Raw genomic sequence first — 23955 nt, 5'->3', positions numbered from 1 at the left:
ACCGCCTTCAGCTGGCCCTGTGATCTTCTCGACTCTGCACTCTGCCAACTTTGCATTTCCAGTCGTCATTTTCCCTCAATAATCATCTCTCAGAATCCCCTTGATATCCGGACACTACCCACCGCCCTCTACGGCCGACCCAACCGGGCCATACAGACCCAGAATCCACTCATCCGCCCTCCCTAGAGCTTGCGTCCCGAGAACCAGCATAGGCGACCGACCCCACGTGCACCCAGCAAGCAAGGTCGACCTGGGCGACGGCCGACAACGCCCGCCAGCCACCTTTCAACTCCCTATCGTCGACATCGTCGCCGATTTCACGGGTGCCCGGCCTCAACATGAGGCATGCTCTATCGCCGCCCGCCGCCGCCGGCCTGCCCACGCGGTCGGTGTCGGCATCCGACGAGCAGGATGACTCCCGCTCCTCCTCGTCGACAGACTCCCCCGTAGCCGCCGATAACGAGGAGTCCGACTTCTTCCTCAATAACAATGACTCGGAGTCGTCGCTTGGAGTGCCTAATTTCCAGGACATGGCCGTGGACGACGCGTGCTGGCCGCCAGTCAACCGTCTACCCAACGAGATCCTCATCAGCATCTTTTCTAAACTGAGTTCCCCCAACGACCTCTATCACTCCATGCTCGTCTGCAAACGATGGGCACGCAACTCTGTCGACCTGCTGTGGCACCGGCCCTCGTGCACAAACTGGAAGAACCACAGCAGCATTTGCCAGACCCTTGGCCTTCCCAAACCCTTCTTCAGCTACCGGGATTTCATTAGGCGCCTGAATCTTGCCGCCCTCGCCGACAAGGTCAATGACGGTAGCGTCCAGCCGCTGTCTGTCTGCACCAGGGTTGAGCGACTCACCCTGACCAACTGCCGGAACCTCACCGATTCTGGCCTGATTGCTCTTGTCCAGAACAGCGCATCCCTGCTGGCCCTCGACATCTCTAACGACAAGAACATTACTGAGGAGTCCATCAACGCTATTGCTGAGCACTGCAGGCGTCTCCAGGGCCTCAACATTTCCGGCTGCGACAATGTATCCAACGATAGCATGGTCAATCTGGCGCAGAATTGCAAGTATATCAAACGGGTATGCCTGCCTCTACCGCTGCCGTCGAGTTCTAGCTTGCTGACCGCCTCCTAGCTCAAGTTGAACGAGTGTGCCCAGCTTCGGGACAATGCCATACTTGCTTTTGCCGAGCACTGCCCCAATATCCTCGAGATTGATCTGCACCAGTGCAATCAGATTGGAAATGGCCCCGTCACGGCTCTCCTATCTAAGGGTAACTGCCTGAGGGAGCTACGTCTCGCTAGCTGCGATCTCATCGATGACCACGCATTCCTTTCGCTCCCTCCTACCAAGGTTTTTGAGCACCTCCGTATCCTCGATTTGACGTCCTGCACCCGCCTCACGGATGCTGCTGTGCAGAAGATCATTGATGCGGCTCCTCGTCTGCGCAACCTTGTTCTCGCCAAGTGTCGCAATATCACAGATGCGTCAGTGCATGCCATCTCGCGCCTCGGCAAGAACTTGCACTATGTGCATCTGGGACACTGTGGGCAGATCACCGACGAGGGAGTGAAGAATCTGGTGAATAGCTGCAACCGGATTCGATACATTGACTTGGGGTGCTGTGTAAATCTGACAGACGAATCAGTCCGGCGCCTTTCCATGCTTCCAAAGCTCAAGCGGATCGGACTGGTCAAGTGTAACAACATTACCGACGGCTCCGTCTTGGCTCTTGCCGAGGCTGCGTTTCGCCCAAGGGTAAGGAGAGACGGCAACGGGGTGCTTTTCGGAGGGGAGTACTATGCCTCGAGCCTCGAGCGTGTGCACCTGAGCTACTGCGTTAATCTGACTTTAAAGGTGACTGATCCTGATATTTGACACTTCGAATCAGCGCTGACCTCGTACAGAGCATTATGAAGCTGCTTAACTGCTGTCCTCGTCTCACCCACCTCAGTTTGACTGGTGTTGCTGCATTCCAGCGAGACGACTTCCAGCCATTCTGCAGACAGGCTCCACCTGGTACGATGGTTCCGCTCGTGGTTGGGGGGCTCCTAGCTAACTCTATTGTAGAATTTACGCAACATCAGCGGGATGTCTTTTGCGTTTTCTCAGGCAACATGGTATCGCAGTTCCGCCAGTACCTCAACACTGATTCTCAGTTCGAAGACCTGCGCGAGAGCCTTCCCGGCGTTTCCCGCCGTAGGGCTGGCTTGTCGCGGCGAAACCACACCCCCAACGAGATTCTCGCAGACGCCGAAGGCGTGGACGACGAGATGGGAGACGAGGATAATGACTTTGAAGGGATGGAAGCTAGCCAACTGGGCGTCAACTCGAACACTTACCAGCTCCCCCAGATAAACGCCATCGCCGTACCCCCACCACCCCCTCTAGTACACCAGACCCATCTGAACACCATGTTCAATGGGCAGCCCCCTCAGCCTTCATACCTCCAGGATCACGCCAGCGTAGGGCCGCTATCGTTCTCGAGTTTCCTCAACAACCAACCCGCAAATGGACCACCTCCTCTGAGCGCTCATGGCTACTCGCAGGCCAGCATGGCTCCGGTGCGGGCTCCGACGCAAGCTGGCCAATCGAATACGATATCACCCAACGGCGCCAGCACGGCGTCGATGCACCACTCCTCGCAGCAGGAGGGAGAGAATGACCACACTGGGCAGACAGACTAGGAGGCGGCTTTTTGGCACTCTTATGCCTATTCTTGGCCCTGGTGAGCTCCCGCGGGCCTTTGGATCTAGTAGGGAGACTGTCGTGGTGTCGGCGCAGACTGTGGCGATAGAGAGAATACCCCCTTTCTTACCCTCGCCGGGTAGGGATATATACGACTGACGACAAGACGGAGTTTGAGTTTGTTTTGAAGCCTTGGCATGGCGTGCTGTACACCTGAGTTTTATTTCTTCGTTCACACAGCTCATCTCATGTATGGGTCGGCACATGACCGACCCAAGGGTAACGGTATACGGTACGGGACGGCTTTCCCAACGGCGGGCAGCCTCGGATGGCATGGAATAGGACATTGGCAAAGAACATAATAGCGTCTGCCCTGAATGTTACGCTCATGATTCATTGTTACAACTCGCCCCAGTGACAAGGCTCATGATATTAAGCTCGCCGACACATGTTGGATCGGATCTCGGATTGAGTAAGTCGTGAAATTATAACGGCTATGTAGCCATGTCTAATCGCGCGCGAAAACATGTGGACAGTGGTATCAATAACTATGGCAAGGTACTAATGGGCCATAACATTCGCTCGCATCTCCAACGGGGTACTATTAACAAAACGCCATTCTTGTGGTTATGTACTTGCGGGGATGGCATCCCCAAGAGTGTATCCCTTGCAAATAAGTATGAAGGATCCGGCGGAGCGAGGCGCTTAGACGGCGGCGTCGCCCTTCTCGCTGACGCTGGAGCCGTTTGCGGCACCGGCCAGGACGCCGGAGGAGACGCTGACAGTGTCGGACAGGTGGCGGGTGAGCTCGACGTAGTCGTAGGCGAACTCGCCGAGCTGGACATCGTCCATGCCGAGCTCCTCCTCCTCCGGGCTGGCACGGAGGGACAGGCCCGGGACGAGGTTGAGGAGGAAGAGGATGAGGCAGGTGAGGACGAAGGACCAGGCAAAGGCGGCGCAGGTGCCGGCGAACTGGTAGCCCATCTGGACCCAGTTGTGCTCAACCCAGCCCAGGGGCGCCCAGCCGACGCCATCGAGGTTGGCAATCCAAGAGCTGCGGGCTGTTAGATATTGCTTGGATAGGGGGTATCAGGAAGAGGATAATAACTCACCTGGCAAAGACACCAGTCAGGATGTTGCCGACAATACCACCAACGCCGTGGACGGCAAAGATATCGAGGGCCTCGTCAACGCCGATGAGGAACTTGAGCTTGGTGGCAAAGTTGCAGCAGATACCGCCAACAATGCCAATGATGAGAGCGGCCCAGGCCTCGACGAAGCCAGCGGCAGGGGTGATGGCAACGAGGCCGGAGATGGCACCGGAGCAGAAGCCAATGGTGGACCACTTGCGGTCGAGGCGGTAGTCGAGCAGGACCCAGGCTAGGGCGCCCATGGAGGCAGCGAGCTGGGTGTTGTAGCAGGCCATGATGGCGCGGATGTTCATGCCGAGGGCAGAGCCACCGTTGAAGCCGAACCAGCCAACCCACAGGAAGACGGTGCCGATGACGACGTTGGTGACGTTATGGGGGCGCCAGGGCATACCGGCGTTCTTGGAGTAGCCGGTGCGCTTTCCGAGCATGAGCGAGTAGGCCAGGGCGCAGGTACCGGAGGCGATATGGACGGGGCCGCCACCAGCAAAGTCGAGGGAGCCGAGAGTGAACAGCCAGCCGTTGGGGTTCCAGGTCCAGTAGGCAATCGGGTCGTAGACGACGGTAGTCCAGATGAACATGAAGACGACAGCGGGCAGAATACGGCCACGGTCGGCAACGGCGCCAATGGCCAGGGCGGGTGTGATGGAGGCGAACATGCCCTGGTAGAGACAGAAGAGAATATCAGGGAGGTCGTCGGAGCCTCGGGGCTGGGCGATGGTGTTGCGGAGGCCGATCATGTCCATGTTGCCCAGGAAGGCGTTTCCCGTGCGGGAAAAGGTCAGGGAGTAGCCCCAGAAGAACCATTGGAAGCCAACGACGGCGACACTGAGCATGGACAGCAGCAGAAGCTCGAGTGCCGACTTGCGACGGGCCAGGCCACTGTAGAAGAGACCAACGCCGGGAATCATGAGCAGCACGAGGGCGGCGCAAACGAGCATGAAGGCCATGTGGCCAGTCTGTTCCAGGTGTTAGCTTGGGCCACAACTCTCCAGACTCTGTATATTCGTGACCCCCGCTGTGGACTTACATCATAGAAGACATTGAGATCAGTCGACTTCGTGTCCCAGCCCGGGTTGGACTCGACGGTAGAGCCGTTGTATGCCTCCATGGTGAACGGATGTGTCCTTGCTGTGACCCTACGGTTCTGTCCAGCAACGGCGAGTCCGGGCGCCTCTTCCGAGAGGCGATTAACGAAGCAAAAAGAAGGAGACGAAGGGGATAAAAAGAAGGAATGGATGAGCGGGTATCAAGGTCCGGGACGGGGGGGTTAATAAGAACTTAGGCGACGGACATGGGCTCCATGGGGATCGACTGAGAAAATAAGTGCATCGAAGTACTCGAACCCGCCGACTCGTCGAGAGAAGCTTAGCTCTATCATGCGCGTCGTTCGTCACCCACGTTCATCCGCGACGCTTGAACCAAGAGAGCTCTCTCCCCGTGGGCCGTATCAGCTCAGGGGGGGGTGTGTGGACCAGGGTGATGTTGCTGGGCGTGGGAGGAATTCCCTACATTGGCATACCCGGTGTGGGGGAGATAAGGTTCCTCCCAAGGCACCACTGGATGCTGACGAGCTGGAAGTCCGGTATTCATTATTTGTGGGTAAGCATGTGGAATCTATTGTGTTCTGTGAGCCCGTGAGTCGATTTACGCTATTTGTTGTCTGGTGGGTGATAGCCATGGAGTTTCGGGGTCTTGTACTACGTAGTACTGTGTAAGCTGGATCACGACAGCATCTCGTCTCATGTGCTGTGTGCTGTGGGTTACTTAGAAAGCTCCGTCGGCGCCTTTTTGAGCAGGTCGAGCTCGCAGCCACGCGTTGCCCAAGAAGAGTAATCATTGATAGGCATAGCCAACAATGGTGATCGACTCGTCTCCCCTGTTGGCCTGATCACGAACCTTGAGCTGCGATATACCAGTTGATTAGCAAATTATTGGGGCTGGAACCCGCAATCCATTTCATTACCAACTCGATGGCCGACATTGGCGATTCTGTCCAAGCCATACTACTGTGGTTCGGGACAGAGAACAGAGGACAGAGGGAGCAAGAAGAACAGACAGACGTTGGACGTCGTTCTGGGCCCACCGAGATAACGATTCAGCCTCCCACAGGCCGGTGGGACGCCTCCATATGCGGATGGTGACACCCCTACCCACACGCCCCGGGCACTAAAACACATTGGCATCTGAGAGCACTTCTTATCTCACTCCCAAGAATCCAAATTCGGATCCTCATTCCGCCATTCCAACACACTCTCTCGTGAATTGGAAATGGCCACAGGTTGCTGCCGTCATGATCTTCACCATCGGGCCTTCTTTCGTCTCTATAGTCTACACCTCCAGTGTCTGAGGCCGAGTTGTCGTGATCATCGCCATGTGGGTCGCCGCCACGATGGTCGCGGAGTTTTTAAGCATAAATCTCCCTCCACAAGGTCGGGGTATGGTGCATGTGCTTGTACAGTCACACAACTGGACCTTGAACACTGACATCGCGAACTTGTAGTCTGACGTTGATTGTGCTTTATCTTTGCGATTCTGGCTGTCAACTACCGGCTGGCCATCTCAAATGGTCTCCAATAACAGTAGTAGCCGCAACAGCACCGGTGGTTGACGGTCGAGTTGTGGAATCCCCCACGCTGGCTTGCGCCAAGTATACACCTTTTGTGAACGTCATTCGGACTCGCCATGGGGCCTCTCGGCAATGCCTATCCTCGGCATGGCTTTGTGCTTCTGCAGATTCAGCAGCTGAGAGGATTGCTTCCCAAGTCATGGCCCAGCGAGTTAAAAACGAGTAGCGTTATTGGCTGCTGTTGGACGCCGAGAGACTGTTGCCTGTGGCACTCCGTCTCCAAGAAATATGGTAATATGGGGGAGAACGGCAGTTTTTAATGCCTATACATGACTCCAGGATGATAAGTGCCACATTTCTGAGGATACAAACTTGCACTCGTAAGTTTGGCTTTATTAGATGGATCCAGATGAAGCACCAGACGACGCGTAGTGTGGGCGTGTTATATCGTATAAGGCTGAGTGAGTGGAGGCTAGCCTCCGCCCACTGTTTGCCTATGAATGATGCGTTGCACTACGGATACACGACCTGCAATGTCGAGACCGAAGGCGCAGCACGTTGGCAAAAAAGAAAATGAACTGGAGAGCTGAAACCGCCAATATTTACGTGTACTCATTTGCGTCGAGGTTTGTCTTATCGATGATATCGCTGATGACCTTGCCAGTCGGGCCATTTCGCGACCTTGGGGAGGACGACGCCTCTGCCGGTCGCCGCCAACCTGCATCCTGCCAGCGATGGCTTAGGCTCCAGAACCCTCGCGGCAGCTTGCGTCGAGACGGCGTTGGATGATTGGCCTCACACCATGGCCCTCTTATCTCTTGGCAGCTTTCCGCATTAGGTAGGCTGTTCAAGCCCGGGGGTGTCGTTTGGAGAAGTAGAGGATCCAGGGTCGTGGTGCTAGTACCCCCACTATTGAACCAACGCCGTGGTTCTGCGCCAGTCGACACAGATATTGCCAGTGATGTTATCAACGATCAATGTCTGTGCAATAAAGGGCGTGATTGATCAGAACTTCTCATTCCACTATCGCGTTGCCGACATACGCTTGTCTGAGAGCTGCCGGCCAGCCACACGAGTGTCATTGCACTTTCCCGTGACGGACCTCTTGCTGATACGAGTGCTTTATGTCTTTGTCCCCGAAGACTGTGAAGTCTCTAGAATGCCGGGATCAACTATCAGCGTTAAGCTAGCTAATGTCTGCGCTGCTGCCGAATGAGGGCTGGATGTTTGGCCTTGGTGTCCCAAAGAACCATGGGGCACGTATGTCTTTGCATACGCTGACTCGCACGTCAGATCCAAGTTTCACGATCCAGCGCCCGCACAGCCCTGCAAGACAGCCAGAGACACGTTCTTGCGGGCGCGAAAATGCACGATTCCCGCTGTCAGATCCCTTCCAAGGATGCGACCCCGAGGTGGCGACAGGTTGCAAATAGTTATAAAAGCCCGTCCCACGCTTTCCTCGAGCTTCCTGCGAGTGTCAAGATTTCAGATGTTTTTCTTCATAGATGTCGCAGAGCATTCTATTAGCGGCCGGAAGGCTTATCAGTGAGCCAGGAGTTGTCTTGGCAAACGACGAAAATCCACCCACACAGTAGGAGATTGCTCACTTCTTTCCCAATGCGTATCTGCCTCGTCAAGGGCTGAAAATCCGTTGGACAATAAGAAGCATTTCTGCCAAGGTAGCTGGATAGAAAGCCCTGTCGTTTCTCACCTGGCGCGAATTATCATCGTCGACCTTCCGACAACAAGCGACTGGTCGAGACAGCTTCATCACACTGCGTCCGGTCCGACATCCTCAAGTGATCGTCTCCTCGTTCGCACCAGAATACATGGAGCTCCTCCAACGGCCACGGAACCCTCAATAGTTGACAGGCTTGCCTCAGGGGGACTGCAATGGTTCTCGCGCCCGGTAGGGTCCAGCCGTTAGGTTGACCTGAATGGACAACGGGTGGGGGTCTGAGCAGTTGGGCGTATCTCCTGCTCGCCATGACCTCGATTTGTTGTGTCGAGGTTTGCTGAGCCGTAAATACGAAATCGTCCACCAGGTGAAGCCAAGGCGGGTTTGTTGTTGAAAGATGATCCTGTTGTTGTCTGCCGCGGTCGTGCAGCCTGAACTCACTTTCCGAGCTCCGCCCTCCATTCCTCCTCAAGTTTGTGCAACTCATGTTTGACATGAAGTGATGCCCTTCCCTCCAAGTCCAACTCCGTCTCTGGTGAGATTGGTGCTAGGACGTACTGCGAAACTGTGGCAGCATCCCGCTCCTTAGGCCGTCCAATGCCCACAGCGATCCGCGCAAAAGGGGACTCGGGGTACTTGTTTTGAGACAGGACACCTTTGACACTCTTGATGCCGTTGTGTCCCTTGTGACTGCGATCCCAAGGCACCAGCCTAACCTGGCCGAATTCCTTTTCCAGCTCGTCGTGCACAATGACTAGGCTGAGGGATGCTGGATCATGCTGCTTGAGCATTTCAGCCCACGCGCGGGCAATAAATGGGCCCGAGATGTTCATTAGAGTTGGGGACTGCACCAGCGTGTATTTGGGGCCCCGTGATACGAGGCAGGTCTGCTTGCCGAGCTTAGTCTCCTGAAAAGCTGGGTACCCCAGGGCTGGGGCGAGGCCCCTGAGGCAGTAGTGGCCTGCCGAGTGAAGGCTCGAGTATTTGGGAAGGGGATTCCCCAGGCTGACGACCAGGAAGCGAGGGTTGAACATTGTGACGCGCCCGACGACGGGGTCCAAATTCTGGAGGAGAAAGTTGGAACATCATGAACGCGAGGGCACGTGAGCTGGGTGAGGCGGAGCCTCGATCCCCGAAGTTGACCCGTGCTGGGAAATACAATTCTTGATCAGTATCTATTAGCACCTACCTAGCTCAACAAGTGTCATATTACTGATGGCAACTTGAAAGAGTAGCCACATAGAAAAGCATATGCATAAAACCTAACCCTAATGCACAAGGTTTAGTGAGAGGAACAAACGCCTGATGGTGGTGTCAAGGGACACACGTGACTTGGTGTGGCGGAAGATTGATGTTGCGGCTTGGGCAAACAGCCTAACGCCTCAACCGCTGACGTCGCTGAGCGGGAGCTTAGCCATGAACGTCGTGGCTGCGCCTCATCGGACCAATCGCCAAGTCGTCGTCAGACCCCCAAACTTGTCGTCGTCAACTTGCTGCTTCCCAACATAATCCGAGCTCCCTGTTCATTCTCTCGACACCGAGCACTCCGTCCGACGACTCCTAGCACGTATAACTTCGATACACGAGACAATCGGCAAGATGTCGTGGGCGGGTACGCAGGAACACCCCGCATTCGGGAGGGGCCATACTGATCAGCAACAGGGTTCAAGAAGAATGTGAACCGCGCGACGACGCAGGTGATGATGAAGACGGGTATGTCCCTTTTGTGCTGGGGAAATGGGTGTCCTTACTGACGATGGTAGGGCATGTGGAAAAGACGAACGATCGCGACTATGAGGTTGAGGAAAGGTTCGAGCTACTGCGCACTCTCCAGCAGCGGGATCTGACATGCTGGTAGACGATTCAAGACCATGGAGGCTGCCGCTCTGCGGTTACAAAAGGAGTCCAAGGGATATCTCGACTCACTAAGAGGTTGGTGGCTCTGACTCGAGCCTGAATCGCAACTGACCTTGGCAGCCATGACGGCCTCGCAAATGAGAATCGCCGAGACGATAGACGCATTCTATGGCGACTCGGGCGCTACGGACGGCGTGAGCCGAAGCTACAAACAAGCCGTCGAAGACCTCGACGCCGAAACCATCAAGGCACTCGACGGGCCCTACCGAACGACCGTGCTGGATCCCATCACGCGCTTCTGTGCCTACTTCCCCGACGTCAACGAGTGCATCAAGAAGCGCTCGCACAAACTGCTAGACTACGACGCGCTGCGCGCCAAGGTGAAGCGCCTAGCCGAGAAGCCCGACAAGGACGCTACCAAGCTACCGCGCACCGAGAAGGAGATGGAGATGGCCAAAGTCGCCTATGAGCAGCTCAACGAGCAGCTGAGCTCCGAGCTGCCCCAGCTCATCGACCTGCGCGTACCTTACCTCGACCCCACGTTCGAGGCGCTCGTCAAGATCCAGTTGCGCTTCTGTGCTGAGGCATACTCGCGTATGGCGCAAGTGCAGCAGTATCTCGATGCCGACACAAGGGATCAGTACGCCGACGGGCAGCTGGATGCGCGGGTGGAGCAGGTGCTGCAGGAGATTCGCGAGTTGAGCATTAGCGGAACGGTTTGATGTGGGCTATCGGGGTAGATGATGTGAGGAAGCGATGTTCTCATGATTGCACATTGAACTTGGGTCAGGCGGCGTATGGTTAGTGACAATTCCGGTCCTCGTAGACACTTGCCGGTCTTTTTGAATGTATAGATTAGCCAATTGATTGGCACTTAAATACCAGCGCAAATTTTATTCACTGAGTGTGATCATGGGCCCATATGGCTCCAACCAGGCCAAATCTAGTCATTTCTCATCGACTCGTAATGCTCGGTAAGGGGGAGGCGCGCTGACTACTGAGCAGCATTTCCGCTGTTCTGGTTTTTGAACAGGTCATGGACGCCCAGACACCGGTTCCCAATAGCCCGCATGGCCGGCCCGACCTCTTCCACCATTGTTTCTACCCTTCCCGCTGCCCTTGCGATCTTCCAGCTCTCGGTAATCATGGCGCCGGTAACCTCCCTCGTCTCGGCCTTGTCGTTGTGTACCCATATTCCCAGCACCTTCTCTTCTTGTCCCTCCCACTCAGCGTCGACCCGCAGGATGAACAGCTCGCCCATAACCTCAACATGGCTCACCCTCGCTAGGTCCATTACAAAGTTTTCTAGGCCCCTCCGACTCAAGACAAAGATGCACGCGCGTGGCCGGTGCTGGGGATCATCCGGCGCTGGTAATTTTGCGCATACGAACATGGTGCCCTCGACGCCCGACTTGTCCCACTGCTCGGCGGTGGGGTTGAAGAGGTACACGACGGCGTTGGCGGCAACGCTGAGGATGGTGTGGATGGAGGGTATGTAGCGCTGGAGGACGGACAGGTTGAGTTCTGTGTTGGTGCGGTTGGGTGACGGAGGGACATGGACGTACGACTGCATGGCGGCAGCGTCGGATTCATAGTCGGAGATGGCGGGGATGCGATTTGAAGGGTTGCGGTTGTGCCGCGACCTGCGGGATGCTGGTTTGCTCATAGCGAAGTGGGCAAGCCGGAGCTCGCTGTTGGGGATTCTGCAGCTATCTGTGGGTGGCGGCTGGCTTTTGGCACCTGATGGAAACTTCTGTGGAAGGAGTGCAAGAGATACCGAGGGCTGAGGTGAATTAAGTACCGCGGGATTTGGCGCAAAGGGTCGTGTGGTTTAATCGTGCAAGGTGGTTCATGGTTCAGATGACGATGGCTGGGCAGACGGGCGTGGCTGATTTCTTATCTGTTATCGATAAGAGAGGATCGCCCTCGATGACGCCCTTCCCCCAGATGCCATCATCGTGGGGCTGTCCATGCTATTGTCTTAAGGTACCTTAGTTTCCACCGACGGCACCGGCACTTGAATCTTGTGCGGATGATGCGCGTTTATCTGTAATTTTTGCTTCAAAATATATACTTCCGAATAAGCTCACAAAAAGCATCCGGCGCAACCACCATGGTCTAGAAGATTGGGCGCGAGAAGACCAGTGACTCTCAGAGCTAGAGGCGTCGCGACAATCGCTCATCTGCTTCCTCCCTGCCCATCTGCTACCACACGATGATGGCCTCAACGAGCGCGCTCTCGGCGCCGTCTATAGAATCTGAGCTCGTGGAACTCTCACCGACACCGTACTCTCTCGCTAGCGCCGTCCACGCTCGCCGTTCCGAGTACGTTCGCCCACGCAAGACAAGGGTCAAGATCGGGACCTGGAATATCGCCGCATGTCCTGGGACAGACAAAGATCTGGCGCAGTGGTTTATGGACGGCGAAGGGCTCGACGGCGAATTGGCCACGCTCAGCCTCGAGCGGGGCACGGCTAACGAGGGAGGCAGCGAGGCCGGCAATGATGGGTCAGAAACGGCGCATTTGCCTGGCGGGAAGGAAATTGGGCTTTACGTCTTGGGGCTGCAGGAGGTCGTGGACCTCAATTTGACCAAGGAGTATATGACCCGCGCGGTATATACGGACAATAGTGCGACGGAGAAATGGCAAACTGCTATTGCGGCTGCGATGCCGCCCGGGTACCAAATGGTTGTGGCTGAGCAAATGTTTGGGCTCCTGCTTCTGATATATGCAAGCCCAGAGGTTGCGCCCACCATCAGTAACGTTAGCACCAAGCAGATTGGCACGGGGATGGGTGGTTGGCTCGCGAACAAAGGTGCCGTGACGACGAGGCTGGTCTTGGGCGAGACGACACGTATGGTCTTCGTCAACTGCCACCTGGCTAGTGGCGCAACCCCGGCGAATCTGGACCGCCGGTGCTCCGATACCAAGCAGATTCTCTCACGGACGGAGTTTGAACCGGTTGCCTATGCCGGCGTGGTGGAGGACGAGGGCGAGGGCATCGGGGACGAAGACTTTGCCTTCTGGTTCGGAGACCTCAATTTCCGCCTAGATGGCCTTCCCGGAGAGGACATTAGGCGTTTGCTGACACTCCATGCTCGCGGCGAATATGATTTGAGCCGCTCCGACGAGCCAGCTCCCCTGGATGGCGAGGGCGTCATTGTCATGAGGGCCTCTGAGAGCGACGATGACACAACGACGGACTCTTCACTGCACTCCCGAGACCAGGGAAACGATTCCGAAAGCTCTCTGCCTGATCCTAGCGAATTCCCCGAGGACCCGAGCCAGGACCCGAGCCAGGACCCGATGTCGCTCCAGGCCACTCTAGACTCCCTCCTACCACATGATCAGTTGAGAAGCGTGATGAAGGATCGCAAGGCTTTTCACGACGGGTGGAGGGAGGGGCCAATTACGTTCCTCCCCACATATAAGTACGATGTAGGCTCGGTCGGGCACTTTGATTCAAGCGAGAAGCAGCGGGCGCCAAGCTGGTGTGACCGTATTCTCTATAGGACCCGCAAGGACAAACAGGCGTATGAGAAGAAAGTGGCGGAAGAGGAGGAGGCAAAGAGGAAGGATGACGAGATGAAGTCACGTGGAATTGAAGAGGACGAGGATGTGTTGTTCACATATGACCCGGACGCAGATGGCGACGACCAGCCCAAGGGTACAGCAGATTTTGCATACGACGAATATGACGAGGACGGGGATGCCGGGGCGGAGGACGTAACCACCAAGGATGGCTTCCACGACCGCATCAAACTAGACATTTACACGTCGCACCAGCGTATCACGTCATCTGACCACAAACCCCTCACCTCAGTCTTCACTCTCGACTACGATGCTGTCGTCCCCGAGCTGAGGTCTGTGGTGCACGCTCAGGTGGCAAAAGAGCTTGACCGAGCAGAGAACGAAGGCAGGCCAGGCATCACGGTGGTCTCCGACGGTGGCAAGGGCCACGATGAGAGCTCCATTGACTTTGGGAACGTTCAATTCCTCGAGCCCAAGACGTGCTGTCTCACTATTGCCAACACGGGGGGAGTTCCTGCGACGTTTGCCTTTGTGGAAAAGCCGGGGAGCGACGACGAAGACAGCGGGGCCGTGTCCTCTGAGCACAGCTGGCTGTCCACGTCCTTTTCTAGCTCGGACGGCGAAGAGGACGCGGACTCGAAGGATGGCCTTGGGAAAACAGTTACGCTTGAACCCGGCGAGACGATCTTTGCCCGCGTCACGGCCCAAGTCGCCTCTGTCACCTTGGTCCGTGCCCTCAACGATGGCAGCTCTACCATTGATGATGTTCTGGTCCTGCGGGTAGAGGAGGGTAGAGACCACTTTATTCCCGTCCGCGGCACGTGGCAGCCCTCGTGCTTTGGCCGCTCTGTCGACGAACTGATCCGGGTGCCTGATGGGGGGCTTCGAAATTTCGTTCTTGAGAGTTCCATCAAGGGCTCCATCTCCTATGATGCAGGCCAGAAGTTCTCAGCGCCGCAGGAGCTCTTTAAGATCACGACTGCCATGGAGGACCTCGCAGAACGGTGCATTGCGGACGAGGCCATGCTGGGCGACATGACACTTCCCAAGGCAACTGGGTGGCCGCTCGACCCTGCCACCTGGACGGCGCCTATTAATGTACAGGGAGAACTCGCCGTGGCGCTTGTCACTGCTCTCGACACGGCCAAACCTCTCCTCCCTGCCCTCTCTCCCGAGATTCCATCACCGTATAAACTCGAAGCCCTGTCCTCCATCCTCCTCCTCTTCCTCTCATCGCTCACTGACGGCATCATCCCGTACCACCTATGGATTAAGCTCTCGTCGTCTCTTCCCAACGTCACGGCTACGCCGGGCACCAAACTCCAGATCCTCGACGTCCTATCTGCCGCCCCCGCCCACAACATTGCCTTTGTCTTTCTGACCACGGCGCTCTCGCGCATCGCCAATGAGCTCACGCCGGTGATGCCTGCCTCGGAGCCGACGCATAGTAGGCTCAGCTTCCGGCGAGGCAACCCAGTGGCAGACGCAGAGGAAGATGCCGCGAGACGGCGGAGGGCCAAGGAGCGTCGGTTTGCCGAGCTGGTGGCCCCGGCGGTGTGCCGTTCGGGGACCGGGGCCAAGGACAAAGCTACCAAGGAGAGGGAGAGGACGATAGTGGAGGTATGCATACGGCCAGAGGAAGACTAGCGGCCGCGTCGATGGCTTACGCGATTGTTGGCTTGGTGATGTCTGTATTGTTTTATGTTATACACTAGTATGGGAAGCCATAGAATCCGGTGTAAATAGTTATGGCAAGAGGCGGATTAGAGATTCCCAGAGCTTGAATGAATATGAATTGACCAATTATCGTTATACGAACAGCTGTTACGTCGCGCTACGTAACAAACATTAGTGAGACAAGCATCGGCATGGAGAAGACAACAAGAGGGAATTGCTTTAATGACCCGGACGAATTCAAGAACCGATGGTGTCACTTGCCTCAGTCAAGTATTTTAGAAGATGGTTGCCTACAAAGGTAAGTAGGTACTAAGGTAGGTACCGTCAATCAGAGGGTGGCCCAATCGCACCTACCTTGATTTATGGTTCTTGAAAGGAAGCCGCATCTCTCGCTCCCCATCTGGCTCTTTGGAATTTCCCTCTGCACATTCCACCTCGTCGCCTTGCTTCGTTCTACGACGCCATCATGCTGTATCACCACCGGCTCGTTACAATTCGTGCCTCCGACTATCGTTTCAATATCCCTACTGCGAGGCGTCAGTTTTGTTCTAGGGGGTATCCAATATTTACCCGTTCAAAACCCCTGAAATACTCGGCAGCTCACAGCCGTGTTGACGAGAGTGGCGACGCCGCCGCCCAGCCGGCCCCGGTCTCTACAAGATGCCGTCACAGGAGAAGCTCCTTCGTACGACCAAACAGTCGCTTGAGTTGCGTCGAATACATATGGAGAGACTTGCTGCGTATATCCGGTTCATGTGCGATGTCCGCAGGGATGCCCTCGTATGGGCCACCGACAATGCCGTCCTTGCCCTGGCTTCCATGATGCGGCTTCCCGACCCAGAACCTGGGGAATAGTAGGAGCTGCAGGAACAGGTCGATACTGTCATCGAGGATCCCTCTGAGAACACTGACGGAATTAACGATGCCAAGTATATGGATGCCGATGAGGACATGGAGGATATGGAGAATGATGATGACCTTGAGGAAATCATGGTCGACCTCGAGGAGCTCGACCAGGACATGGAGGGTAGCGATGCCCTGGAGGCTATATTTGTGGGCCACGAAGACCTAGACGAGGACACAGAGGAGGAGTCCGAAGTGGACATGGAGGACCCAGAAATTGATATGGAGGACTATGAGTATGTGGAGGGCACCAAGAGCACCGAGGAACCAAGCGTCCAACATGTTAATTACGCCGACGATCAACAAAGCCTCAAGTCTCAACCACAACCCGAGGCCCGTGCCAAGCGAGAACCGTTGAGGAACATCCAATTCCATCATCCCATATTCGGCCCCAGACGCTCCGATTTCTCCATTCAAATTACCGACTATTTAAAACTCCTCAACACCGCGGTGATCAAGTCCCGCATATACCCTCAATATTGGGATGTCCAGGAACACCTCCTGCCTAGTGAGTTAGCGAACGCTGGCACCCCTTTGGCCAACCTGCTTCCCGATCCAGCCATCTACTGTACTGGCTTGTACCCTACACGTGCAGCAGATATTGCTGGTTTATATCTGGCGACCAATACCAGCAGTGAAGAAATCATGAGCGCTAGAGCACTGTGCGATCCGTTCCTCTCCAAAGTGCTTTCGTCGCTCACGGCCCCAGATTACAAAATGAGGGTCACTCCGATAAAATGGGGAGGATCTTCACTCCGAGGAATGGCCTTCCGTAAGCTTTTTCATCACATATGCGACCATGGTCCTTGCAAGACCATCACTCAGGCGCATATTGTGAGGCTGCAGGTGTCAATCTTCTTCGCGCAGATGTACTACGCGCAGCTCCAGGGAAATATGCAAGCGGCTGAGGAGTCACTGGAATCAAAATGGCAGCGCAGGCATAGATTGCACATCATTGATGGCTGCATTGCGCGGATCATGAAGAGTCAGGGCCTGAGCAGTCCGCTGGCTCAGAGCATCTCAGTAGATGAGGAGTGGCCGGAGGATGGAGGTCCGGATGGGGGCAGAGCTCCACGGCGAATGCTCCACGGGTCAGGTGCAAGTCAGCCATGACAGGCGTCCTCCAACCAGCACGAGGACGCGTGAGCTCATCCCGTGGGTCTTGGGCTACTATGGAAGGGGGAGAAATGAGGTAGGAGTTTGGGTACTGGAAACATGGAACATTCTCTTTCGGGAAATCCGGGGTGGCTTGGTTAGGTTTGGGGTTGAGTTGTATGTGGGTGATATACTTGATCGGCCTCATCCATGAGCTGTCACAAGCGAATTACAAAGACTTAGCGATTACCGACTATGTACATAGCATAGACAACATGAAGCGACTTTATTCCACATTGCCTGCTCGGTCACGTTAACACGTCAACTGTATGATAAGTTGAGTGTCGGTAATGATGCCGGAACTGTCAGCCCCACGTGGACGGAGAAGCCGGAACTGATGCCCCACTTGGCAAATCCCGGCCGCCGGGACTCCGGGACCAACCCTGCTATGCATTGGGTGAAGGTTGGAAGGACTGAGCTTGGAGGCGGATATCCGTGGGCCAAAGGTTCTGGATTTCTAGTTCTCGGTTGCAGGTCAGGCCGAAAGTTTGCGTGCTGAGATGATGCCAGCAGAAATAGCCTTGCTCGCATGATGAGCCACCTCCATCACCACCAAGTGAGGTATGTTTGACGTGTCACAACCAGGGGGTTTCGGGCTAATTCTAGAGGACAAGACATCGGTGGGCTGGCCAACGACTACAAAATATATTTCGAATACGTACTGTTGTTCTGAAAATAGACGTTGGCGAATTTGTGAGTTTGCTCTGGGTTAACTTTGGCTGCGCACCCTCAACATCAATCAGCGGCGTCACGGATGATGAGCAGGTTGGGCAAGGGAGAAGCCAATGGAGGCAGCTTTCTTGGACTCGTATTCGCGGCAGAGTTTGAGCCACGCGTCAAAAGATTGTTCTACAGAACTGGTGACTGGTGAGTCTTTCCGAGGAGCCATGGTGAAGCTGGACAAGGTTGGGAGAAGAGGTATAAGACGGGGAGGTCACTCACGGATGATGATTGCTCGGATCCAACAGCAATAGCAGCAGCAGCAGTCGTTGGCAGCAGGCACTCCAACCCAAACACTATTATCAGTACTACTATCATCACTCGCCACCATGCAGCTCTCCACCATCGTCTCCGTCCTGGCCGCCCTGGGCGCCGGAGTCACGGCAGCGCCCACCGAAGGCGGCGGCATCGAGGCACGCGCCATCAACGAGGTGCCGCTGCTGCAGCTGCACAACATCCCCGGGATGGGGGGCGCGACTTTCACGGGCTCGGGGGTCCCCAGCACCTGCTACGAGCTGCCGCGCAACATCCACGACTTTGGCCGCGCCGAGGCCACGCGCGGGTTCCGGTGCTCCATCTACACCGAGGGCCGCTGCAGGGGATCGTCTCTGACTGTCGGGGGCCGTCAGGCGCCTGCGCCGGCGGCGTTCAGGGCGCCCGTGTGGAGGAGCTGGAGGTGTGTGTGCGCCCACTGCTAAGAAGGGAGTTGGTGTGATGCTAGCAACGTGGGACGGAGGCTGGGCCGGGGGAGGAGGAGGTATTTGGACCATTACCACGTATCGGTATGGGCATTGGGCACTGTCTGTTGCCAAAGTCAGTCAAAGTCAAGCAAAGTCAATTCTCTGTCAAGTACTACTATCGGCAATCGTGTAACGAATAACAGACGCTCGCCGATCCATCAACTGACTTCTGAGATTCTGGTGGCAGCCGATTGGGCGTGGTGATGGCGGCTCGGGCGAATCAGGTGGTCAAGGAGCGCCCAGCTGATGTGTGTGGCGGCTACAAGGCCAATCTTGTCGATACATACGGATACTCTTGTGGGTGGTTCCTCTTTTCCTCTCTGCATCCCACATCACCCGAGGAACCCTAGGAGCGTGCGTTCAACTGTCATGTGGGTTGACAAGGGAGCACCCCTACTATTCGCCGTTACGAGTTCGGCATCTGGAGGGCGACTTATCGCCATTTCCCCCACTTCCCTTGGGCACCCGCCTTCGTGATACCTTCACAACCTTACTCTGCACACAGTACATGTAGTCTGTACGGTGGCACACATCCACGGGCATGTCCATGGTATCCTCACCGCGACCATGGGCTTCTTCACCAAGAAAGACAAGGTGAAGCGGTCGCCCCCCAAACAGAAGCCGTCGTATTCCGAACCCCCCAACGTCTTTGTTCCTAGCGACACGGCATACAATCACAACGGCAGCTATGCGCCCCAGGTTCCTCCACGACCGACGGCTGCTACTGCTTCTAGGAGCAACGACCGACGGCCACATGGACATCAATATGGATATCCCCAGCCCGCTGGGTATCTGCCAGCACCCCCAGACCAACAATACCAACACCAGCACCAACACCACTACGCACCCGTGATTGTCAACCAGCACTACTACGGATATACCAGCAGCCAACCTCATCTATCACACGCCCTTGTACCCTACTCCAACCCGGGCAAGCCTAACACGTCCATGGCCAATCTCGCCCGCGACTTCAGCGCCGTGCCCAACTGCTCCGACGGGCTCTCGGCGTGGTACGGGTACAGCGCCAACCTCGTCTCGTCGACGGTCCACGCCTGCGACGACATCGCCAACCGCCTCAACCATGTCCTGACCATGATTGACAGGGAGCACCTCAAGGGCCATGAGATGGACCTCTTCTCCTACCGCCATCCCGTCGCTGCGTATGAGGAGCCACCCCGGCCGGATGTGCCTCACACCAAGAAGAGCAGCAGAGACGGGCGCAGCAGCAGGGACAGGCACGGTGGTAGAGACAGGGAGAGGGGTGGCGACCACAAGGACAGGTCCAGGCCGCAGACCACCGACGTGGCCACCTCTGTCATCCGCGGAAACTACTTCTCTAAAGTTGACATGTACGCCAACTCGAAGCTGCCCCGGGACCTGGCCCCCTTTGCCGTGTAAGCCATAAAAACTATCTCCGTCTATAGATAGTGAGCTGACGACCACAGCTACATCCCCACCTGGCCGCTCCTCTGCCTCGCCGCCCAGCACTCACTCGCCGTCTACGACCGTCCCTCAGGCCCCTCGCGCGAATCCTACGTCTCGGCTGACTGGCGCACGGGGTCCAAGGCCATGTGCATCAAGTCCATCCCCATGGACAGCATGCACACCATCGTCTTCGCCATCCGCGGCACCTCCTCCTTCATGGACTGGGCCGTCAACCTCAACACCGCGCCCGTCGCCCCCGAGAACTTCCTCGACGACGCCGGAAACCTCTGCCACGCCGGCTTCCTCACCGTCGCGCGCCGCATGGTCGGCCCCGTCGCCTCCCGCCTCCGCGAGCTGCTGCGCGAGGACCCTGCGCGGTCGCGGTACAGCCTGCTCATCACGGGCCACTCGGCCGGCGGCGCGGTCGCGAGCCTGCTGTACGCGCACATGCTGGCCCGCACGGCGCAGGCCCGGAGCGAGCTCAACGTCCTGACGGACAGCTTCCGGCGCGTCCACTGCGTCACGTTCGGCACGCCGCCGCTGAGTCTGCTGCCGCTGATGAGGCCCGACCGGCCGGAGCTCAAGAATAGTGTCTTTCTAAGCTTTATTAACGAGGGTGATCCCGTCGCGCGGGCTGACAAGGGCTATGTCATGAGTCTGCTGGAGCTGCTGGCGTCGCCTGTGCCTGATGTATCTGAGAAGGCCAGGCCACGGCGAGGCCGGTCACGCCCAGGGCGGTCTTCGAAGCCCGTGTGGCCGGTGCCAGAGTGCACGCTCAGCAACGCCGGGCGCATCGTCGTGCTTCGGAGCGGCCGGCGCGGCAGGGAGACGGGCGCGGCCAAGGATCGCATGACGGTCAGGGAGCGGCTGGCCGAGGGAGTCGTGGGCAATGTGTGTCGCGAAGACCAACTGCGTGGAGTCGTCTGGGGGGACCCTTCGGCCCATCTGATGAAATTATACGCCGGGCGGATTGAGGCGCTGGCCGTCGAGGCCGTCACGGCGAGCAAGTACTGATTTTATGGGTAGACGGGTAGATACCATGGCCAGATATAAGTGGCTTGGCGCCAGGATATAATGAACAATAATACGACTATGTGACGATCCTGGAACAGACGATTCTACACCCAAGGTGGCAAGGTGACTCCTGGAGCTGACGTCTCGGCGTCGCGAGTGATGGCTTCCACCCCTACGCGGTTATCCTGCGCTGTCGGTCCTGTCGTCTAAGCGGCGAAGTCGTTAACAACCGCTGTCGCATCGCTATTCGCGTCCACTCACAGTTGTACAGAATTTGTATTGAAGAATAAATATGTCCACGGGTGACAGTGGAGATCCTTATGGTAAGCCCGCTCAAGACAACCCCTTTTAACTCTACCCCTGGCTTCCAAGATTATAAAATCCAACTCTACTAATAATTCATCATGAAATAGGCTTGTAGGCTAATCTTTTGCACATAGTAGATTTATCCTAGCCACTGCGAAGGTACGGTACATCATGCGACCTCCCAAGTTCCTGTAAATTTCACTCCGCCCGTGCCAATGGCCGCACGTCCTCCTGCCCATTTGTTTTTGCTTCAACATGATCCAAACTCTTCATGGCTATTAACCTTAGCCTTGAACAACTAGAACAGCATTAATAACCTCAACCATCCCCTGCATATTGTCACGAGTGGACAATTTATTTAGAAGAAGTACGCCCTTGGACCTAACACTGATGTAGCATGTATGGCCTTCAATTGTTTTGTCTTTGGGTATAACTGCCAGGGCAAAGCGGTCATCTGCTTTCTCAATCGCATCTTTAAGCTGCACCGTATTGGAGTGACAGCCAGTAGGTCCCCAGATCTGTTTATCTTTAAAATAGAGGGTACAGGTACTAGTATGGCCTTCGACTGATTTGGGTTTATCATCAAGCCAGATGTCGAGCTTGTAGGTCGTGGTGACAGAAGAGTTTCACTATTGGAAGTTAACATACGGGCGGCCCATTTGTTTAGAGTCCTTGATCATACCTATCTGGGTGCTTGGGTAATAAGTAAAGTAAACAGGTCAAGTAGCTGGCGGACTTTATCTCTATAGATTAAGAGAACTAATAATTAAGCCTTTCTTTCTGCCTCGGGAATGCTGTTCTCTATATATACCTGGTAAACCCTGGATGAGATTTCTCAAAACAGCTTTTCTAACCCCTTGTATCTGCAATCCCAACTTTTCCTTTGCGTCCAGCTTGCGCTTGTTTTGCTGCAATATTCTATTAAAGTGATCGAGATAGACATATAAACTGAAACCAGACCCGCTAGGGTTACACTTGGCCTACCCTGTCAAATTGGATAGTTTAAGGTAATCTTCAGCTGGTCATATAACCGGATGTTTATCCAAACTTAATAAATTAGTAAGGATAGTTGAATTACCAGCATCCTACCCTCCAAAATAGCTTGAAGTTCGGCTCGTCTATGTTGTAGCTTAATAATAGAAGGCCTACAGCCAAGCGAAAAGGCGGCGCGAGACTCCATGCTCAGCCCATCTATGTCTTTTCATCATTGCCGTGAGTCAATGAAATATACAACCCTAGCCCCCTCTGTCTATATAAACTCATGGTGTCCTTCACTCTCGTCAGCTTTGACGAAGTATCAATGTGAGCGAAACTAAAGACGTCTATCAAAGAGCGCCTAGTCAATGTTAGGATTACCCCGACCTCCTTTATTACTATTACTAGCCAGAATAACATGATAATTTATAGCACGCTGCCAATTACAAATCGACAGATTCTGACAAGATGGCTTCAAGATCGTTCACGTCGTCAACAATACAGGCGAGAAGGTCCGTTACCAGAATCTCGAAAGCAACTATTCACTCGAGGTCCTCTTATCAGCTTGGCCACAGCTGTTACTCTTGTACTTATAGCAGTTTTTCTATGAAGGAAAGAAGGTGCAAGGTGCAGATGACTTGGGTATAAAGTGGAAGGCAACCATTAAGCTCCGACTAGGAAGGACGAGAAAGGACAAGCTGGGGTAGGATATAGGCAACCTTGCAAGATGAATGGAACTACTAGGTAGTAAACCGATACGGCCCGATGCATTGCCTAGCGTTGCCGATCATGCTATCGTGATCGTGCATTTCTGGTGTTACGAGTACTACTACTACTAGTCACTACTCCCATACCCGTTCACACACCTTGAGTGAATGGGTATTGATAGTATTACATGTTGACGTAGGCGGGCCCCGGGCTGCCATTACGGTCCACTCCATGCGCTGGGCAGGCCACCTACAGGTACAGACTCGTAGTGGCTACTTGGCTACTCGTATAACCTACTCTCGAGAGCGCGGCTCTCAATCTCGAAGCAGCATCAAACATCCCTTGTGACCAATAGCAGCTATGCCGCCCAGCACGAAATGATGGGTCTCAACTCATCAGCCACCCTCTAGCTAGATGTGGACCGTGAATCCGAAATACCGAGTGCAGTGAGCACAATACAAAGACTGTCGGCCTGATGCTGGAGACCGTTAACGGGACGGTTGCATGGATCATCAGCGTTGATGACGGGGGAAGTTGATCGTCGGGTGAGGCGCTCATGAACCTAGTCACACCTGGCATATCATGGAAGACTAACCAACTGCATGTAAGCTTCATCAAAGACTCAAACTCAGCGCTGTTTTCTTAAAGTAGCAAAACAATCCAGCTCGGCTATGGATCCTCTACACCAAATTAAGGAGCTCCGCAGAGATGATAAATGGAACCAAGCTTCCGCGAGTTATGCGTTGAAGCTGTTTGCAGTTACACATATGCTGCGTGAGTATCCTCGGTGGATGCGGCCACTGGTTCACTAGTAGCTTTTGCCATGCTGTCAGGAGGTGTAACAAC

At 55.3% G+C, this 23955-nt stretch overlaps 9 protein-coding genes across 9 annotated transcripts; 6 read left to right on the top strand and 3 right to left on the bottom strand.

The window, feature by feature from the left end:
* Positions 1–338: 338 nt before the first annotated feature.
* GRR1 (F-box protein) lies at positions 339–2701 on the top strand (the record flags this gene model as incomplete). The annotated part of the gene is made up of 3 exons (XM_083193175.1): positions 339–1094; positions 1149–1833; positions 2085–2701. The coding sequence occupies 3 exons, from the start codon at positions 339–341 to the stop codon at positions 2699–2701; spliced, it is 2058 nt and encodes a 685-aa protein (XP_083052232.1).
* A 706-nt stretch (positions 2702–3407) lies between these two features.
* On the bottom strand, positions 3408–4961 carry ACO1O0_003731 (ammonium permease MEP2; the record flags this gene model as incomplete). The annotated part of the gene is made up of 3 exons (XM_083193174.1): positions 3408–3756; positions 3815–4809; positions 4881–4961. 3 exons carry the CDS (start codon positions 4959–4961, stop codon positions 3408–3410), a joined length of 1425 nt encoding a protein of 474 aa, XP_083052231.1.
* Positions 4962–8534: 3573 nt separating this feature from the next.
* ACO1O0_003730 (aminoacyl-tRNA hydrolase) lies at positions 8535–9131 on the bottom strand (the record flags this gene model as incomplete). Its single annotated transcript, XM_083193173.1, has 1 exon — positions 8535–9131. The coding sequence occupies one exon, from the start codon at positions 9129–9131 to the stop codon at positions 8535–8537; it is 597 nt and encodes a 198-aa protein (XP_083052230.1).
* Positions 9132–10076: 945 nt separating this feature from the next.
* hob3 (amphiphysin-like protein RVS161) lies at positions 10077–10676 on the top strand (the record flags this gene model as incomplete). The annotated part of the gene is made up of 1 exon (XM_083193172.1): positions 10077–10676. One exon carries the CDS (start codon positions 10077–10079, stop codon positions 10674–10676), a length of 600 nt encoding a protein of 199 aa, XP_083052229.1.
* A 272-nt stretch (positions 10677–10948) lies between these two features.
* ACO1O0_003728 (Dcp1 family protein) lies at positions 10949–11620 on the bottom strand (the record flags this gene model as incomplete). Its single annotated transcript, XM_083193171.1, has 1 exon — positions 10949–11620. The coding sequence occupies one exon, from the start codon at positions 11618–11620 to the stop codon at positions 10949–10951; it is 672 nt and encodes a 223-aa protein (XP_083052228.1).
* A 552-nt stretch (positions 11621–12172) lies between these two features.
* ACO1O0_003727 (Endonuclease/exonuclease/phosphatase) lies at positions 12173–15133 on the top strand (the record flags this gene model as incomplete). The annotated part of the gene is made up of 2 exons (XM_083193170.1): positions 12173–12279; positions 12304–15133. 2 exons carry the CDS (start codon positions 12173–12175, stop codon positions 15131–15133), a joined length of 2937 nt encoding a protein of 978 aa, XP_083052227.1.
* Positions 15134–15823: 690 nt separating this feature from the next.
* On the top strand, positions 15824–17179 carry ACO1O0_003726 (uncharacterized protein; the record flags this gene model as incomplete). Its single annotated transcript, XM_083193169.1, has 2 exons — positions 15824–15943; positions 16031–17179. 2 exons carry the CDS (start codon positions 15824–15826, stop codon positions 17177–17179), a joined length of 1269 nt encoding a protein of 422 aa, XP_083052226.1.
* A 1091-nt stretch (positions 17180–18270) lies between these two features.
* On the top strand, positions 18271–18553 carry ACO1O0_003725 (uncharacterized protein; the record flags this gene model as incomplete). Its single annotated transcript, XM_083193168.1, is given in 2 exon segments — positions 18271–18509; positions 18529–18553. 2 exon segments carry the CDS (start codon positions 18271–18273, stop codon positions 18551–18553), a joined length of 264 nt encoding a protein of 87 aa, XP_083052225.1.
* A 695-nt stretch (positions 18554–19248) lies between these two features.
* Positions 19249–21120, top strand: ACO1O0_003724 (Alpha/Beta hydrolase protein; the record flags this gene model as incomplete). Its single annotated transcript, XM_083193167.1, has 3 exons — positions 19249–19380; positions 19510–20075; positions 20127–21120. 3 exons carry the CDS (start codon positions 19249–19251, stop codon positions 21118–21120), a joined length of 1692 nt encoding a protein of 563 aa, XP_083052224.1.
* Positions 21121–23955: the final 2835 nt, after the last annotated feature.

This window comes from Amphichorda felina, assembly GCF_050947745.1.
Source record: "Amphichorda felina strain 45539 chromosome Unknown scaffold_3, whole genome shotgun sequence".
NCBI lineage: Eukaryota > Fungi > Ascomycota > Sordariomycetes > Hypocreales > Bionectriaceae > Amphichorda > Amphichorda felina.
This window is presented reverse-complemented; position numbering and strand designations above follow the sequence as displayed.